Source organism: Talpa europaea (assembly GCF_964194135.1).
Source record: "Talpa europaea genome assembly, chromosome: 6".
Classification (NCBI taxonomy): Eukaryota; Metazoa; Chordata; class Mammalia; order Eulipotyphla; family Talpidae; genus Talpa; species Talpa europaea.
The window spans coordinates 96,722,796-96,741,923 of NC_140072.1; the positions used below are offsets into that span (position 1 = coordinate 96,722,796).

Genomic DNA, 19,128 nt, shown 5'->3' on the forward strand with positions numbered 1-19,128 from the left:
TAACCTGCGGTAGGCATGTTATGTATTATATAGTAATCAAACTTTATTGTAACACTGAGATATATGCTATTACCCCATTTTACAGGTGAAGAAATGAAGGCACAAAAGGTCACATACTCTGTCTAAGATCATATAGCTGGCAAATGGGGAAGGCAATGTTTGAACCTAGGCAGTTTGACTGCAGTTCAACCTCTTCACTACCCCACCCAATTAACAACTTTTGATTAAAAAAGATCCACATTTTTAAACTCACACATTTGGATACCTCAGAAGAGTCTAGATCTTTAGAGATCTAGAATGTGAATCCTCTTTGGAAAGATAAAATGGTCCTTCCTCAAGGGAAGCAGTCACGGGTGGATCTGTCCTTGATGCTTCCTATCCTTAAGACACTTTCTGGTTAAAAAAATGGTTTTTCAGTGGATTTCATTATCCCCTTTCTCCCCCCAGCATCCACTCTACCCCTTCCCCACTGAGGAACAGTGACATGTTTTAGATTGATCTTAACTCCTACCTTTTCAGAGGTAGGTGCTAACCATTAATCCATTAATCCATGTACTCCATCTTCACTGACACATTTATTGGTTCAGGGACAAAGAACCCATATTGCCCATTGAAGGAAGTGAAGGGATCTGCTTAATTGTGGTTAAAGAAAAGATCATCTAACTCCTGGGGCCCCACATGAAAAATAATGCTGGAAAATAATGCTGGGAGCCACAGGCGGTCATCTGGCTGTTAGGACAAAAAAAAAAAAAAAAAGGCTGCCTGTGTGAGCACAGTCCAGCTGGAGAAAGAGAGACCCAAGAAAATTAGAGTACTGATGACACTTAGAACTTCCATACAAAGCCATGGCTAAAGTCTACAATATCACTGGATTCTATTTTTGTGAGTCAATGACTTTCTTTTATTTTTAATCCAGTTTGCATTGAATTTTCTGACTCTTGCAAATGAAAGCATCCTAACTGATTCAAGTGTATTAACCATTAACCTCAACATTTGTCAAAAAATCTGTTCAGTGCTTTCCTGGTGGCGCAGTGGGTTGAGCGCTGTACGTGAAGCTGTCCGCAGCCTCTGCAGCGCAGGTTCAATTCCTGGCTGGCCAGGGAGAAACCCACATGGCGCAGCAGACCTCTCCTGCCTCGCCCACTGCTCCCCTCAGCAGTGTCCTCAGTCCCTCTGCCTGTTCTGCTCCCCGCTGTGTCTCTGGTGAATTCACCCTCCTGCACCTCTGACTGTACCCCAGTTCTTGTATAAATAAATAATCTTTAAAAAAAAATCTGTTCAATAAAAATTGTTTCAAATAAGATCACCAGAAAGTTAAAATCCAATATTATTTTAACTTGATCATAAAATTATCTTTATATAATTCTGAGTTACTGCAATCACCTCAACTTTTATTGAAGGATTAATAAGAAAGTGATTTTCTAGAAAACTGCTTTATGTTGATTATTCGTTTGGTTGTTTAATAAACTTTACATAAAAATTCATACAAAAGTGTTAACACAGCATCATCATATTCCCAACTTTGTGTGGTTACTCGGAAGCACAGTTTTATTCATCCATAGCAGTTTGCTCTAGCCTAGAATTTGTAGTACACACTTTTCTTTACTGGACCCTTACCTTTTAGTTCTCATTTTAAAAGGTCAGCATTGTAGTGTATCCAGGGTATTCATAATAAAGGGATTTCACATCCCAGTTTATCCGGGACAGTTTACACTGTTGTCTTAGGGTGGCACCCTCTCTTGTGGATCCTGCTTTCATTCTCATGCATTTGATGAGATGCATTCTGTTCTGAATGGCAAACTATATGATTGCCTGATTTATAATTCATTTTGTACTTCTTTTTTTAAAATATAAAGGGATGTAGACATAAGATAATCATCCCAATTTAAAAGAAAAATCACTCAAAATAACTATTCTTTATGAAATTTTTAGTTGAAATTATAAGTATGAAATATATGCAAATTCTAATTTAAATGTACTGAGAACAAATTGCTTCAGTGTTGTTATTGTGTTAAGCAAAAATTTTAACTGCAGGAACTTCTTTGGGCTTCAATCTAGTTCACCCACATGAATCACACTGCCCACAAATTATGTACTGATTTACTGAATGAGGGGGTCCTCTTCTTTTCCCTTACATTCTAAGATAACTTTTACCGTAATATGAGACATTAGGAATCTAGGCAGGTACAGCCTGGTAACCTCTCCCTAGGAAACAGTATGAATCACAACTTGCTTCCTACTGCTTGGCATCTTAGAATAAAAGAGACTGATTTCTCTTTCCTCCACCCCTCTCCACAAATAAATGCACATGCACACACACAAGCATAAGTACATGAAATGGAAAATTAGGTCCATTTGCAATTCTGAGAAAAAAAATTAAAGAGGCTGAACGCAAATAATGATTTGTATGTTTCTACTTAGATTTGCCATTTCTTTCTATTTCAATTATTTCAACCCACCAAATACTTTCAGATATTTATTATTTGTAATACACTATGCTTAAGTACTGAGAATATAAAACAGACAGGAATGCGAGGCTGGCGAGAAAGTAGAAAAATAAAACTCATGGTCTCTGTTTTTATGAAGTTCATAATCTTGTTAAGACATGGAACTACGTTTACCCTAAACAGTAGAAAACAAAGTCATCTAAAATGCCATTCAAAAAAGAACGTGTATGCATTCTACCCAAAGCAACATACAGATTCAACACAATCCCAACACAAATATCAATGGCATATTTCAAAGAACTAGAGTAAATACTACTGAAATTCACAAGATGCAAGAGCAATCTTGACAAAAGAAGAAAGAGCATGGAGGTATCATACTTCCAGACTTCCAACTATATTTTAAGGCCAGAATAATTAAAACAGCCTGGCACTGGAACAAAAACAGATACACCAAAAAATAGAATAAAATTAAAAGCCCAGAAATAAACCAATATATATGTGGACAGCTAATCTATGACAAAGAAGCCAAAAACATACACTGAACAAGGATAGCCTCTTCAATAAATGGTGCTGGGAAAACTGGCAGCTGTATGCAAGAGAATAAAAGTAAACCATTATCTTACACCATACACAAAAATGAACTCAAAGTGGATGGAAGAATTGGATATTAGACCTGAAAACATATCCACAACTAAACAAATCATGAGATCTTAAAATGCAATACTACAACAGGGTGAGTTGGCAATAAATATAATCAAGGAAATTATATAGTATATTAGGAGGTGATAAGTGCTATTTAGAAAACACAAATATGGAAAAAGGAGGAGTCAGGTAAGGCTTATTGAAAAAGTAGTATCTGAAAAGAGATTTGAAAGAGCCATGCAAGTATCTAGAACAAGCATGTTCTTGACAGAAAAGAATATTCATTGCCAAGTCCCTGATACAGAAGTGTGCCTAGAGTCCTCATGGATTATTGTATCAGTGTGGCTGGAGCAGAGGGAGTGAAGGGGAGGAAAGAGGATATGAAGTAGGGGACAAAGTGCAGGGAATGGTGGGGTGATCATATAGGTGCCTGTAGAAAATGCGAAGAAACTGAATTTTATGAGTAATACAGGAAGCACCGCAAATGACATGTGAACAGGAGACCTGTATGATTTCACCCTCTTAACAGAACTATTAAGACTACTGTGCTGAGACAGACTACAGTGGGGCAAGGATAGAAGCAGGAACTCTTTTAGAAGGCTACTGCAGTGATCCAGGTGAGAAATAATGGCAGAGCATGTGGGTGGTACATGTGTAATATTTTAAAGGTACAGTTAATAAGATTTTTCTGACACATTGGCTGAGGAGTATGAGAGAGGAGTCAAGAATATAACAGGTTTTAGAACTGTGAAAATGGGAAGACAGAGTTGGCATGAACTCAGATGAGAAAGACTGCTGATATAATTAGGTTTCAGAGAAAAATTAGGAGTTCATTTTGACACATCTGAGATGCCTATTGGACATTCAACTAGGCTTTGGATATGTCAGTATGGAGTTACAAAAGAGGTCTGGGCTGCAACAACTGCAATTCCCTCAAACAAATCTTGTATTCCAGGCTACAGAACTACATGCAGGTCCCTAAGTCTTTGTACTAACATGTCTCTCTGCATGTTTAGAGTGTACTTACTCTTGACCTTTTCCACCTAGTCAAAAAAGTTTCAGCCTTTAAGACTTATGTGATACATCCCCTATTTTATGAAAGTTATGTGACTATGATGTCTTGAATCATCCTGTTTCCTTAAGTCACTAAGTAACTGAAATATGCAATGACTGGTCTTTCAGCAGTCATTAAATAATTTTAATTTCTTTCTTGATAAGAAAAAAGCAGTCATTTCATAAACACAGCAGGTGATTTGCTAGATCTCATCATCAGAAATCATTAGAAGCCTTAAAGAAAATCAAGATCATAGAATAAGATCTTAGCAAGTAGCTCAGTAACCAGATTTTACATTTTCCAATTTCAGTAGTTTATTTGAAGATAAATCTTCAAAATGCCTTGTATTATAGACTTTATAGGCTACAAAGAAAGAAACATTGCCTGCCTGTGTTCTATGGTTATTTTGTTATAAATTTTTTTTCATTTTGATAGTCATCCTTTTACTTGCCTTGGGGGGAGGCATTTAAATTAGAGGAATTACTAGACAAGAAAATCATTTCTGTTTCATTCCCAGGAGACAGATTCTAATCTAATTGACAAAAGGGGAAAATTAAAAAGATAATGTGAAATTTAGTGATGATCCAGCACAAGTCACCTCTTTTATAGATGAGAACACTGATGACCAGAGAAGCTGTTGCTAACACTTGAACGTGTTCTCAACTACCAGTTCTGAACAGCTACAATTTGCTAAAACATAAACTCCATGAGGGCAGAGATTTTGGTCTGTTTTGTTAACTACTATTTCTGTAATAAGTACTGAATGAATAGACAAACTTCTAACTCTAAACTACATGTGGATGAAAGGGATTCAATACAAACTACAAACACTTATAATACTGATACATTTCTTTGGGGTTTAAGAAATTGCTGATTCTTTTAAAGTTATAAAATTAACAGTATCAAGAATTTGTAATCATAATTTTTAAATATTATCACAAAATAGTAGCCACATACAAAAGTGAGGGCAAGAGGAACCTGAAGCAAAATCTCAAAGTAAGTTCATAAAAATTCTCTGTAGATCAAGACAAAGGGATGGTATTCTTGAACTGTACTTAATATAGTAATGTATTTTGGGCATATATTCAATGTGGAAATTAGTAGCAACTGAAAATAAAGTATGTCTCTAGAGAATCAAGGTTTACATGGACAACTAGAAAAAGAGGTGTAAAAAAAACTGATTCCACGTTATGTTAACACAGTAGCTTAAAATATCCCAATTAAACAGTCCACCTTTTGAAAGTTACCTTGCCAAAAAAACTTACTTGGTTTAAAAGCAAACAGCCTTTGAAGCAAACATTTTCAACAATAACCCAGTATTTGTTCAGTCAATAGACAAACAAATATAGGTATTTCAGTCTCAAAAAGGAAATACCGGTTATTTTAAAGTCAAAAACACCAACCTCTTTAATCTCATGTAGTTTTCACTGGCAGCAGGTCGGCACTCAGCTCTTTGTACCACTATTCCTTCCAATGAAAGCTTATCTTGAAAGGAAAGAAAAAAATTAATAAATGTATTCAGAGATAACATTTATCATTTTCAGGAATGTATTTCAACCCACTAGAACCACAGTAATAATGGTTACGATCAAATATAATTAATAACACAAATCAAGGAAGTGAAAGGGATCCTTTAAAGTTTATAGTAGCAGTATATAGGTCAGGCTAGAGAGGAACCTAATCCTTGGCTAGTAAAAAATCTGGGGCTCCTGTCAGGTTTGTTTATGGAGCTGCTGCAGCCCTTTGCCATTAACAGCTTTTATATACTTTACTCTTTCTAAAGAGGGTGGTATGAAAGAGTTTATGAATTTTTTAAAGGGTATGGAGGCCTTCTCTTAAGTCTTTTGCAGAAAAACAACTTCTGAAAACAAGCTAATGTGGACCACTAAGTCAAATAGAGATACCTATTTGTGAGCATGCAAATAAAATTCTAGAATACACTCTGCCTAGAACAGCCAGCCTAGAAAATACTGTGAAACCAGGCACTCTCTAGTTTATATCATGTACCAGTTCTGCATGCCAGCTGCTCTGACTTCTCTTTTCCAGCAGAATTACATATTTGGGAGTGTCCAAATTAGAGCGTTAACTCAATCAAAGGGGCAATATTTCCTACCATTAGTAAGAATTCTTATAGTGACCCTGACACAAACTCAAAAGAAACAGAAAAGAGAAATAAAGGTTAGCAACTACTGTGTGCCTTCTAGGCACTAAACATTGTGGCAAATTACTTGACAGACCTTATCTTACTTGATAATATATGTAAGAATGCCCCATGATGGCACCAGCCTTATTTACTAGTCTGGATATGTCCACAATGTTTAGAATCAATCATGGGTCAGTCATATTTTTGGGATAATTCACCCAGGTTTGAGAAGGAAACACTTGGATCATCAGTAATGTATTTATGATTCATCTCTTCAAGGTGAATGACATTGTTCATTCCACTAGCATTAACTAAATGCCTACTATGTGAAAGGGCACCATCTAGGCACTGTGGAATCAAAGATGATTAATATGCATTAATGTCCTCAAGAAGCACACAGTTGTTTGAGGAAGACAGAAAAATTGACCAAAATGCAGTAGAGTACACACAGAACCATGCCTACATAATTTATAACTAGAAAATCTTTCTTTTTGGTGACATTTTGTGATTTTGTTTCCAAAATCTGGGTGGCTCCTTATTGTAGCCTTCCAATGTTAATTATGAACACTGTGTACAGACAATAGTACAAGGGTTCCACAATACAAAGTATGCAACCAATTTCAAGAACAGACTGTTGGATGACTAGAAAAAGCATCGATGAAAAGCATGTCTATCTGGCATATCAAAATATGCCAGGAGAGAAATTAAAAAGTCATATTATTTTATGTTAAACTTATGTCTAAATATCTAAAATAATCTCTTCTCATTAGTGAATATAGCAAGATTAAGATTAAAATGTGATTTTTTGAAAGTAAAACCAAATCTTATGTTTAAGTTTGCCTCTTCACTGAAGCTCAAAGGTCTATCTTTAAAAACTTTGGTTCTATCTTCAGTTGTTATAGCAATAATAAAATTTGGAAAATTGTGATGTATAAATATCTTATATGCCTGAGAAAAGTACACTACTGAAACATAAATTAATACTTTTAAAAAAACAAAATAAATCTAGAATGCCATTCCTGAAAATAATTTAGTCACATATTCATATGCTCATTAATATTAAATACTGAAAGAGCTACCTATTAATATCACCTGTGAATGTTCCCCTTTTATTTAGCAGTACTGACTCAAGGTGGACAGGGTAAATGTAATTTTCAGTTAAAAGTTTCTGCCGACAATACTCTCTATGCAACTCCCACAAGGGAAAGAAGCATCCAAAGCACCTGTCCATTTCTACTTGGCCACCACACATATCATTATTCTGAAAAGTCACTCAAACAAAGCAATAAAATTCACTTCCCAAGCCATAATTTTCTGTCCAGCATATCCTCACACCCTTGTTTCAAATCTTAAAAAGCTTTCAAATGCTTTTCAAGTGAAAGGAAATATCTTACTCATCAACAATGAGTTTTTCCATCAACTGGCTATTCTTAGATAACCATACATCCTGATCTACTAGTTCCCCTTCTCCTCTTAAATTAAAACAAACAAACAAACAAACAAAAATTTATGATACAACTCTCTAGGCAAGATTTAAAACTTGCATACTGCATTTAAAAAGCAGAGTCCAATGTAGATATTCATAAATGGTTTGCAGCATATAATCTTAAAAAGTACTGAGGAGCCCTAGAGAACATTCATTTATGTGGGCTTTATTCATTGATATTTACCATATTAGGAACTAAAACTGAGAAAAGATGAGAAAATCAGCATGAAAAAGGCAAAAGTCTTGATATTATTATAAAAATAGTTTTGATTTTATAGATCCCCTTAAAAGAGTCTCAGGACTCCTCTAACTACTGGTTTCCAGATCACATTTTGGGGTCAGGTGGGATAAGACAAGAATTTAAATCATTTTAATAGACTAGAAGCACTTCCGATAGACTTCCACTTAACCCACTTTGAAATTAGCAAAGCTCTCAGTTCCCCCCATCTTTTAAATACAGTGACAGATGCCCCATTCGCTATACACTAGTGGGTAGCAGGTTAATCTCTAGTACTCCCACACACTTCTGCTCGAATTATGCTAGAACTTGTTTATGTTAGTTTTACACTGTTAGTAATTATGCAACTTGATTACATGTTATATAATCACATTAATTATGAGTATGAGGAAGGAAGATGTTTCCATGAAAACTAGGTTTACTAATCCTTTGGTAATACTTGACATAAAGATAAGTTGCTAAAAAAAATTGTTAATGAATTAAATATTAGAGTGAACTGGAGAACAGAAGGGAAACATGACGGGTTCGGAATGTGTATTGCTTCATTGTACTAAATCCTTGCTCCATTTTAAACAAAGCAAAATCAAAATCTAAACAAATTTATGGGTTTCATTTTCATGAGAAAACTGATGCTCAATCAGAATTTTATACTGAAAGCAAAGGCCTTGTTCAAAATATGAATGTATAAGCTTTAAGATAAAATGTCTAGGCAGCAGGAATGCATATTAATATCATTTTAAGATTCCCTATCTTTGATTTTAAATGACCAGCTACTAACTGGTCCTTCCGAATGGACTGTGGGCTTCTACTGCACAAAGCAGAATTTTTTAAGGGTTATAAGAAACACAGAGTATTGGGATTAAAACATAAACACACTCAACAGGGGAGGGGGAGGAGAGAACAACATCTAGCTGGAGATCTAAAGAGTTTTCATAGAGAAAGCTGTGCTTGAAAAATTTAGATTAGGCAGGTGTTGGGAAATGGGTGAGCAATTGTTTTTGTCTCCTTTCTATCCCTCACTCCCCTTTTCTCTCCTACCCCCCACCTTTCTCTCTTGAATTTTAAACTAATGGACCCAAACCAGAAATCACTGAAAGGATTTAAAGTTCGTCCTCTGGAAGGCCTTGGGATGGCTCTGTTCCTACCTTCCATTAGTCACAGTCATTTGTTCAGCTATTCTTTGGATTCTGGGAAATATTTCAAGATACTTCCTAAAACATTCCCTCATTCCCCCATGTCCTTTTTTCTCACAAGATTGGCTTACTTATTGGGTTCTGCTACTTTAACAAGGGAATATATATATATATATATATATTTTAATTCTCTTACATCATTGTTCATTATTGTACAATATTTGATTTCTCCCCTCTGGTGTGTAATCCCCATAAATCTCCCACCATCACATCGCCTGTGAACCATCACCATAGTGCTCTTCCCTTTCTTGTTTTGATACCCTCCCTCACCCTTCCCTGCTGTATGTCTCGGATCTATAGTTTTCCTGCTAGTTTTGTCCCTTTTTTTCCCCTGACGCTTTGTTCGGCTTCCCTATATTCCTCCTATAAATAAAATCATCCAATATTTTTCTTTTTCCTTCCAATTTATTTCACTGAGCATTATCCCTTCCAGCTCCATTCATGTGCTGCAAGTGGCATGGGTTTATCTTTTTTGATAGCTAAGTAGTATTCCATTGTGTATATATACCACATCTTTTTGATCCACTCATCTGTTTTGGGGCATTTAGATTGTTTCCATATCTCAGCTATTGTAAATAGTGCTGCAATAAACATAGGATTGCAGGTTTCCTTTTAAATTAGTATTTTCTAGAATCTTAATGAGTATGAACACACAACTTTGGTGATGGTATTTTATTTATCTATATCCTGCCATCTAATTTCAAGAAAAAATTGAGAGAAAAATTTAAAGGATAAGTACATAAAGCACATCCTACAAAAAGAATCAAAGGTTTCTTGTTCCAACTCTGTGATTGAACAGTCGTGCTATTCTGGAGAAGTTACTTCACTTCTCTGGCCCATCTATATAAAGAAGTTACTAGGTACTCTGAGATCTCCTCCAGTTCACTTTTGCTAAATAAAAAAGTAACAACAACAAAAACTGACCTTCCTCTCTAATTGGGGACGTTTTATTATTATTTCATCATTATTTGTGTGTTTAGTACTTTTTTTTTTTTTTAAAGATTTATTTATTTATTTATACAAGAACCAGAGTACAGGCCAGATTTGCGGGAGGGTGAAGGATTCACCAGAGACAGAGCGGGGAACAGAATAGGCAGACTGACGAAATATGCTGAAGGGTGCAGCGGGCGCGATAGGAGAGGTGTGTCGCGCCTTGTGGGATTCTCGCCGGCGGCCGGGATGGAACCCGCGCTGCAGAGGTTACAGACAGCTTCACAGCTCTGCGCTCAACCGTCTGCACCACCAGGGAAGGCCCTACTCTTTTGAGTAGAAATTAGAAACTGTTTCTTGGAACAATATCAAAATGTTGAGAAGCTGTCCAACACCTGAAAATTTACAAAACTGTGCCTTAAGTTGGACCTTCCTTATATCTCAACTTGAGATATATTGAAGAACTCAAAAGAAATAAGTGATTGGAACTTTTTACAAGTTAAGGGCATCCCTAAAGTTTTAAGATTCATTTGAGTTAAGAAAGGATTAAAGTACTATGTATCAAAAGGGACACAAAAATGACAGAATAAATGAAAAATTCAGACAAAATTCCATTGCACATTTCATTGCTTTAATTAAAGCAATGAATAAGTTAAAGTAGTAAGCAAGCAGGAAGGGTGGGTATTAGCATTGGCATTTAAGTAATGACAGCAAGTGTGTTAGGATGTCTTCAAGCATCAGGAAGTCATAGGCATCCCTTTCCACAAGACCGCTTGGGATTCAGTTCAGCAAGGAGCCCTTCAGGAGCACTCCCAACTCAAGGTAATACACAGACAAGCGGCTGCTAAAGCACCAACATATTGGACCCTCGAGACTTTTGAAGCTACTTTCCTGATTCTTCCTCACAACACATCTGTGCCTATTTTCTCTGGAAAAAGACCGAAGAAATATCTCCACAGAGCAGGTGCAGGTAAAGCATTTTTAATATTCCTACTTGTCTCCATTCATTTCATTTGAAATATTTGCCTAGCAGTTTTTTGGTCTGTAGTCCACAAGGTAAGGCTTATTAATAACAAACGAAAACTACTTGACATCTTAATGAACTAGTTAGGCAAACTTGTAATCCCTTAATCTATTAAGAGAAAGTGATCCTTAGTCCAAATTTGTGAACTGATGTTCTGATCTAAACATTCAGAAATTTTAGGAATAAAAGATAACGATCATATTTTAGTAAATCTACAGAGTTGGCATTTGATTACTTATATAATAAGTATCAAATGGACAGCCAGATAAACATTGCCCAAAGTTATGTTTATGTAATATGCTTAATGTGCTAGGCATTCCCAACTTCAAATCAAATATTGAAACCATAATTTGAGGACTAGACTTAGGATCTAGAATACACCGCAACTTCTTTGACTCTACTCTCTGTAGGTAAGAAATTGCATTTGTTTCTATAAACCATCACATCCTCTCCCGACGTTCAGGCACCCTTCTCTCTCTTTCACCTCACCTCACTGCTACACATACAAAAGATTCAAAAGAGGAGAGGATAACAGTAGGAACAGTGGTAGGATACAACAACTGGTAACTATGACCCTTTGGGTCACTGATTTTATAAGACTATAACTTTTACAAATTTTCAAAGTACCGCATTTTGAGATTGTAGGTAATGATATTAACTTAAAATAATTTCTTCCCAAATAGAAAGCAAAATTCTATTTTGCCAAATAGGATAAAAAATGAGTTCTATACAATAATATAATTTCATTGTTCACTTGATGGGTCATAGAAGTGTTTTGCTCATCTAGTTAAGTAAAATTTTCCAGTGAGTAATAACAATATATCTTTCAGAAAAGAAAAACACTAGTTAAAAAACTTGATATGACTTCTGCTTACAGAAATCATGTCCTAAAGTTGAGTGTTTCATTGAACACTCAACTCCAAAAATACATTTAAAATAAGAATTAATATGACTTGTAAATTGTTTTCAAGATTACCTCTGTAATGAAAAGCAATGAAATGTGGAATGGAATTTTGTCTGGATTTTTCATTCATTCTGTCATTTTTATTTGTATCCCTTTTGATATAAAGTACTTTAATCTTTTCTGGGCTTCATTGAAGACTCAGTTCAATACTACAAAATGTTTACAAGTGTATTCATCTGAATGAAATTGCATATCCACATCACCATCACTTTTCTTTTTTTTTTTTTTTTTTTAATAGAGGCATGTTTTATTTATTATTTGTTTGTTTTTTTTTTGTTTGTTTGTTTATACATGCACTGGGTACAGTCAGAAGCGCGGGAGGGTGAGAGAATTCACCAGAGCCAGAGCGGGGAGCAGAGCAGGCAGAAGGACCGAAGTACACTGCTGAGGGGAGCAGCGGGCGGCAGGAGAGGTCTGCGCGCCATGTGGGACCCTCCTCCGGTGGCCGAGGAGCAGCCGGGGATCGAACTGGCGCCGCAGAGGCTGTGGGCAGCTTCGCAACCCAGCGCTCAACCGCTGCGCCACCGGGGAGGCCCCACCATCACTTTTCTGCCAGAGGTTACATTCAGGTAATCCTAAAAGGAATCAAGCACTCTGCATACTTGGTAAGATACTGTGCTCAATCAGCTCCACAAGGTAGACAAGTTAATACTTGTGTTAATAAAAGCCCATTGCCAGACACATCTGATGCAGGCAAATTTTATATTTCAAAATGAAACAAAAGTTTTGACATTCAAATAGAATTATATTAACAAGAAAAAATTCCTTGATTCATAAAATATGTTAACATAGTATACCATGTAATTTATTATTTTAACCACAAAAATATGGTACAGTAAAACAGTCATAACTGAATATTAAAATGAATGTTTCTCACATGCAAAGCTATTAACAGAAGGCTATGGAAGAGAAGCAAACCACACATTAGAAAAAGAGAAACTCAGCTTGTGAAAGGCATAGGAAGGCAAAGAGGAATCAGAGGACAGAAAAAACAGATGGCCAAGGGTTAGTCAGATTTTGGAAAACGAACGTTTAAAGATACCATGAAATTTTATGTAGATGGGTATCAAATTCAAGTGAGGAAGAAAGATAGATCAAGTAATCTTGAAAATATGTAGAAAGTCCAGAGCAGAGATACACTGCCAAGTTTAAGTAAAAATTTACAGAGGCTAGGCTAACTGTAATTGCTTATACTTTCTAAAACAATGGGAATCTCTTTAAAAGGCATTAACAGCACGCAGGTGAGAACAACCAACATGATTTGACAGAGACAAAAAATATGTAAAAGAAGCACAGTGTTTTATTAAAAGCAATTCCTAAGACCACCCCTTTTCTTTGAAAAGGAATGTTTAAATATCATAGAAGAGTAATCTGTTGACTCTAGAGGAATTATCAAGTCTTGTATCTTCCAACTAGGATAAACGGCTTCTTGGTAAGGCTCCACTTCCTTCCATAATGTGGGAATCTCTGGCATGCAAATGGGGTTGGCATATATATTATGACATCCTCTCCTCTGTGAATGTGATGATAAGAATGACCTTATTTCCCATTAGATGTTGGTACATAAAATGGGAATTCCCCTGTTGGTATGGAGCAAGTTCTGCTTGATACAGACAGTGGAAGATTAGCATCACCATATAGTGGAAGGTTTTGCTAGAATCTGGTTAGGCAGTGAGGGCCTAACCAATGGATATACTCATAGTAAGAACCTGATAATGGCATTGTTGAAATTCTCAGGGTTGGCTAAAGATTATTTTGTATGTGCGGGTACAGAGTCTAAGATTGAGGTAATATAACTCTAAAAAGAGGACTGGGGCACTGAGGTAATATAACTCCTAAAAAAGGACTGGGGCACTATCTTTTTTTCCCTTAATATCTCTTTCTTCCTGCAAAGTAGATGAAATCTTTAAATCTAGTGGTCAAATGGATCTAGGTGAGCTAATTTTTGACATGTGGGTTAATTCCTTCTGAATGGATCAATTTCAGTTTGTATCTGTAGTGAAACAGAAATACAGCCCCATAAACCATGAGTGTTTCTCCTGGCATAGGTAATAAGCACTAATTTTAGAACTTTATGGCTATGTGCACTTCACTGACACTACCCAGGACAAGCTCTCCCTATCTCCAATTGTAAGCAGATAAATTATAAACCTGGTTTTCCCCAAAGGGCCATGTGTACAACAGGAAGCAATGCTCAACAAAACCCCAAATTTCTGTAAACTGCAATCATATTGCTTTAATGGGGGATAATATGGAATACTGGTAATAAGGTGGGGCCCATTGGGTGCCATTTTTGTTTTCTAAGACTGCAAGTTGGAGGCAACAGGACACGAAAAGAAAAGTCCCACAGATTCATATCAGTTTTCAGTCAGACTCTACGACAAGTCTCCTATTATACTACTGTTGTCAAGCCATAGGTGGCAAACAAATCATACATGTCAGGTTTGCAGAAGCCACGAACATTTAAAGTATAGAGTGAGAAAAAGCCATCAAGGATAAGAGGCACATGACAGGGTGGTTCAGAGTGTGTCAAGACAGGCCAACAGAAACAAAGAGCACACATCAGTAGTTTTAAAAACCAGGCAGCAGATATCAGAAGTGAGTGACTTAGCAAGTATAAGGAGGCCCCGGCTTACAGTCAGCAGTTCAACCTCTAACAACCTTCCTGTAGAAGCTTGTAGAAGCCCATCTGCTAGTAATACTACTGTAGTTTCTGGCCTTCCCCATGGAGGCAACTACAAACAGATCAAACAGGATATATGAAAGCAGACCCCATAATTACAAAATATTCAACTATATTACATTTTTAAACAAAAAAAGAGGGCCTCCTCTGGTGGCGCAGGTGGTTGAGCGCAGCCCTGTGAAGCCTCTGCAGCGGTTCAATCCCGGCCAGCCACGAGGGTCCCACGTGGCGTGGCAGACCTCTCCTGCCTCGCCAGCTGCTCTCCTCAGCAGTGTTTTTCATCAGTCTGCCTTTTCTGTTTCTCATTCTGTCTCTGGTGAGTCCTTTGACCCTCCCACGCATCTGGTCTCTACCCTGGTTCTTGTATGAATAAATAAATAAATCTTTAAAAAAAAAACATACAAAGAAAATTCTACCATGGTCTCCACCAGTATAGTTCAGTTATATTCATCCCAATATAAAGTTCATTAAAAGAGGACTATAACTACAACTAAAATGTTATATCTTTGTTGATTTTGTTGTTATATGATGTTAAATATGTGCAGTTACTACCAACATGAAAATCTCATGAATCTATTCACTATGTCTTAAAAAAAGTCTTATCCATATGAAAAACTTGACTCTAAAATACACAAACTCCCTTGTTAAAATATGAGTGAACTCTTCTTTTTTTTTTAAAGATTTATTTATTTATTTATTTATACAAGCACTGGGTACAGTCAGACGCGCGGGAGGGTGAGAGAATTCACCAGAGCCAGAGCAGGGAACAGAACAGGCAGACGGATGAAATACAATGCTGAAGGGAGCAGCAGGCGTGGCAGGTGAGGTCTGCACGCCTTGTGGGACCCTCGCCGGCGGCCCAGAATCAAACCGGCGCTGTAGAGGCTCTGGGCAGCTTTGCAGCCCATTGCTCAACCGCTGCATCACCAGGGGAGGCCCAAGAGTAAACTCTTCTTAATGATGCAGGATTGAAAAGACGCTTTAGCCCAAATGTTGACCTACCATTAAGAAGCTGTAATGTCCTAGATCAAAGAGTAAATATTTTCTAGAATGTAATAAGGAAGTTGAATTACATGGTCTTTAAGCAAAAATTCAGTTTTAAAAACATTATGCCTAGTTTTTTAGCTTAATTTTAATAGACTTTGGATAATCGCAATGGTACAGAAATGTGAAATTCAAAATCTGCTATAATTAAAGATAAAAATTCTAATAGTCTTTTTCATATCTAAAGAAAATCCAATATTATTTAGGGAAAATATAAGGTAAGCAATTTTAGAAGAATCTGCTCCCCTATTTCTATTAACATACAATTGAATAATTTAAAAATGCCTTTAATGAAAATCCAATATTATTTAGAGAAAATATAAGGTAAGCATTTTTAGAAGAATCTATTCCCCTACTTCTATTAACATACAGTTGAATAATTTAAAAATGCCTTTAATGAAACAAATATAAATCAATCTAATTTAAATCTAAAGTCTAATCTGAAGGACAACATAGTTTTCTTAGAAAAATTTAGTAGAGCAGTTGAATAATAATGTATTGGGAACAACAATTATATTTCTTACCCCTAGCTCTTTAAATTCTAGACATGAAAGCCACAAGAGCTCAGATCCCTAAAATGCCTTGGAAGGCAAGTTAAGGGGAAGGAGGACAGGAAAAAAAAAGGTGGGGAGAAACACACATACTGTTACAACTCCTTCCCAGGTTTAAAAAAAAATGCTTAGACTTTGGTGCTCTTTTTTTGCTCTTTGTGAATAATGAACAAATAATTTCCCCACAATACTATTTTACAGTAGGTATAAGTTAGAATAGGCATAGTTAGAATCTATCTTATCTTACTAAATACACATGTACACATGTGTATACACACACACACACAGAGAGAGAGAACTATAGTTATTTTCTATAGTAGTCCAAGTCTTTGTTCAGCACTGAAGCAGGTTTAGGGTGAAACAAGTTTATAAATCTCCATAGGAAATCTTACCCCTCCAAAAAAAAGCGATTACTACAAATCTTACATATTTAATATTTTTTACCTTTAGGATGAAAAAACAACAAAATAACAACTTCTTGTTAAAGAACATTAAGAAAATTTCTTAAGGCAAGGCTTGCTAAAATCCCCAAATCAGAACCACATGCAAATCGTTTAAATTCAAATGCAATGTCACAAAAAAACAGGTTAAAATACTCTCATTTGGGGCTCTAAAACGATTAACCATTGTGAAATGTGACATTTTATAGAAGAAAAAATTCTACACACCTGTTCCTTTTTCTTTAGATTTCCTAAACTTATGATTTACTTAAAAAAACTGATACTAATTCAATATACAGTAGTCTCCAAAAGATGACAGTATTATACAACATTAAGCCTGCCTGATTAAGTCATCTCTTGAAAGGAACTTAGAAATGGATAAAAAATCACACATAGTTAGAGAATTTGTAGCTGAATTGCTTAAGTGAGAAGGGGAAATTAAATTTATTCTGAGTAGCTTTTATTACTTCAGAGAATGTACGTGAAAATCTTTTCACAACAAATTCCTTCCCTGATAGTGTTAAATGCAAATTATCTTTTTTCTGCCTTACTCCAGAAGGCTCCTGCATACATAGCTGATACGCCACCTACTGCAAACTGAGCTGACAGCGCAGGCGATGCTGCCAGCATTTCCATTCCATCATCAGACAGGGGGTGAATAAAGGCGTGTTTGTGTGGTAGTGTTTCTTTTTGAAAATCGCAAAGCCAAGGAGAGCAAGCTGAAATAGCATCTTCAAAAATGGAGCGTAAATTGAACAGAAGAGAAAAAGAAAAGGAGTACGAAGGGAAACACAACAGCCTGGAAGATGCTGATCAAGGGAAGAGCTGCAAATCCACACTGATGACCCTCAACGTTGGTGGATATTTATATATAACTCAAAAACAAACACTGACCAAGTACCCAGACACTTTCCTTGAAGGGATAGTAAATGGAAAAATCCTCTGCCCATTTGATGCTGATGGTCACTATTTCATAGACAGGGATGGGCTCCTCTTCAGGCATGTCCTAAACTTCCTACGAAATGGAGAACTTCTACTGCCCGAAGGGTTTCGAGAAAATCAACTTCTTGCACAAGAAGCAGAATTCTTTCAGCTCAAGGGACTGGCTGAGGAGGTGAAATCCAGGTGGGAAAAAGAACAGCTAACACCCAGAGAGACCACTTTCTTGGAAATAACAGATAACCACGATCGCTCACAAGGACTGAGAATCTTCTGTAATGCTCCTGATTTCATATCAAAAATAAAATCTCGCATTGTTCTGGTGTCCAAAAGCAGGCTGGATGGATTTCCAGAGGAGTTTTCAATATCATCAAATATCATTCAATTTAAATACTTCATAAAGTCTGAAAACGGCACCCGACTTGTACTAAAGGAAGATAACACCTTTGTCTGTACCTTGGAAACTCTTAAGTTTGAGGCTATAATGATGGCCTTAAAGTGTGGCTTTAGGCTGCTGACCAGCCTGGATTGTTCCAAGGGGTCAATTGTTCACAGCGATGCACTTCATTTTATCAAGTAATTACCTGTGTTTTGAACAAAGGCAACAAGCATGCAGCCAGCAAGCTTCGGGAAACCACAGCATCAAAGGCATCCCAAATAATGTGCCCAGCTAGCTCGGTATTCAAAGCCCTGCTGCTAATCAATTACTGTGAGCTAACGGTATGTAAATTCTATGGCTAATGATGTCCTTCTCTAGGGTGTTCCTGCTGATCAGACTCTTACACTTAAAATGAAAACAGTGATCTTCTATATATTGTAAATAAAGACTGATGTGTTTTTTTTTTTTGTTTATTTTTCCTTAAGCTGTCTTTCAATCAGAATGGCTTGGGTACTTGCACAACAAACAAGCATGTACAGTATCTATCATTCATTTCAGTAAATGGTAAAATAATGTTTTAAGGGATTATTAGCTTTAAAATCCTTTTTACTTTTGGTAAAAATCTACAATGAAACTGAACTAGTAAAATTAACCAGCAAAACATGTGCAGATTTATTAAAACAGAGCTATAGTAAAAACAAAAAGAGATAACAAGGTAATAGAGCTATTGATTTAATTTTTAATGGTAGGCACCAAAAGCTTACTCAAAGTTCTTGTGTTTCATACCAGAATTATACTTGAATTGATATTTTGCTGACAATTCCTAGAAAACTGCTTGATGACAATAAAAAATAAAAGTACTGCTAGCTTCTTTGCTTGTATTAATAAATATAATAGTTAAATGTGTCACTTTTAAAACAAATAGTACCACTTGATGATTTTGTACACTGATGTAGTCAACTGGCAGGTTA

At 36.2% G+C, this 19,128-nt stretch overlaps 2 protein-coding genes across 4 annotated transcripts in view; one reads left to right on the forward strand and one right to left on the reverse strand.

Moving 5' to 3' along the window:
* GTF2F2 (general transcription factor IIF subunit 2) overlaps window positions 1-19,128 on the reverse strand; it is a gene marked incomplete at its 3' end in the record, with an annotated part of 125,651 nt that overhangs the window by 56,241 nt on the left and 50,282 nt on the right. For 2 of the 3 annotated variants that reach the window (XM_084235312.1, XM_084235311.1), the window contains one exon: window positions 5,547-5,628. The exons of the other annotated variant lie outside the window; for it this stretch is intronic. In XM_084235312.1, coding sequence (XP_084091438.1) covers window positions 5,547-5,628 — 82 coding nt within the window. The remainder of the gene's footprint in view (window positions 1-5,546; window positions 5,629-19,128) is intronic. 3 annotated transcript variants of the gene reach the window in all.
* On the forward strand, window positions 17,412-18,358 carry KCTD4 (potassium channel tetramerization domain containing 4; the record flags this gene model as incomplete). Its single annotated transcript, XM_084235310.1, has 1 exon — window positions 17,412-18,358. The coding sequence occupies exon 1, from the start codon at window positions 17,579-17,581 to the stop codon at window positions 18,356-18,358; it is 780 nt and encodes a 259-aa protein (XP_084091436.1). The 5' UTR covers window positions 17,412-17,578.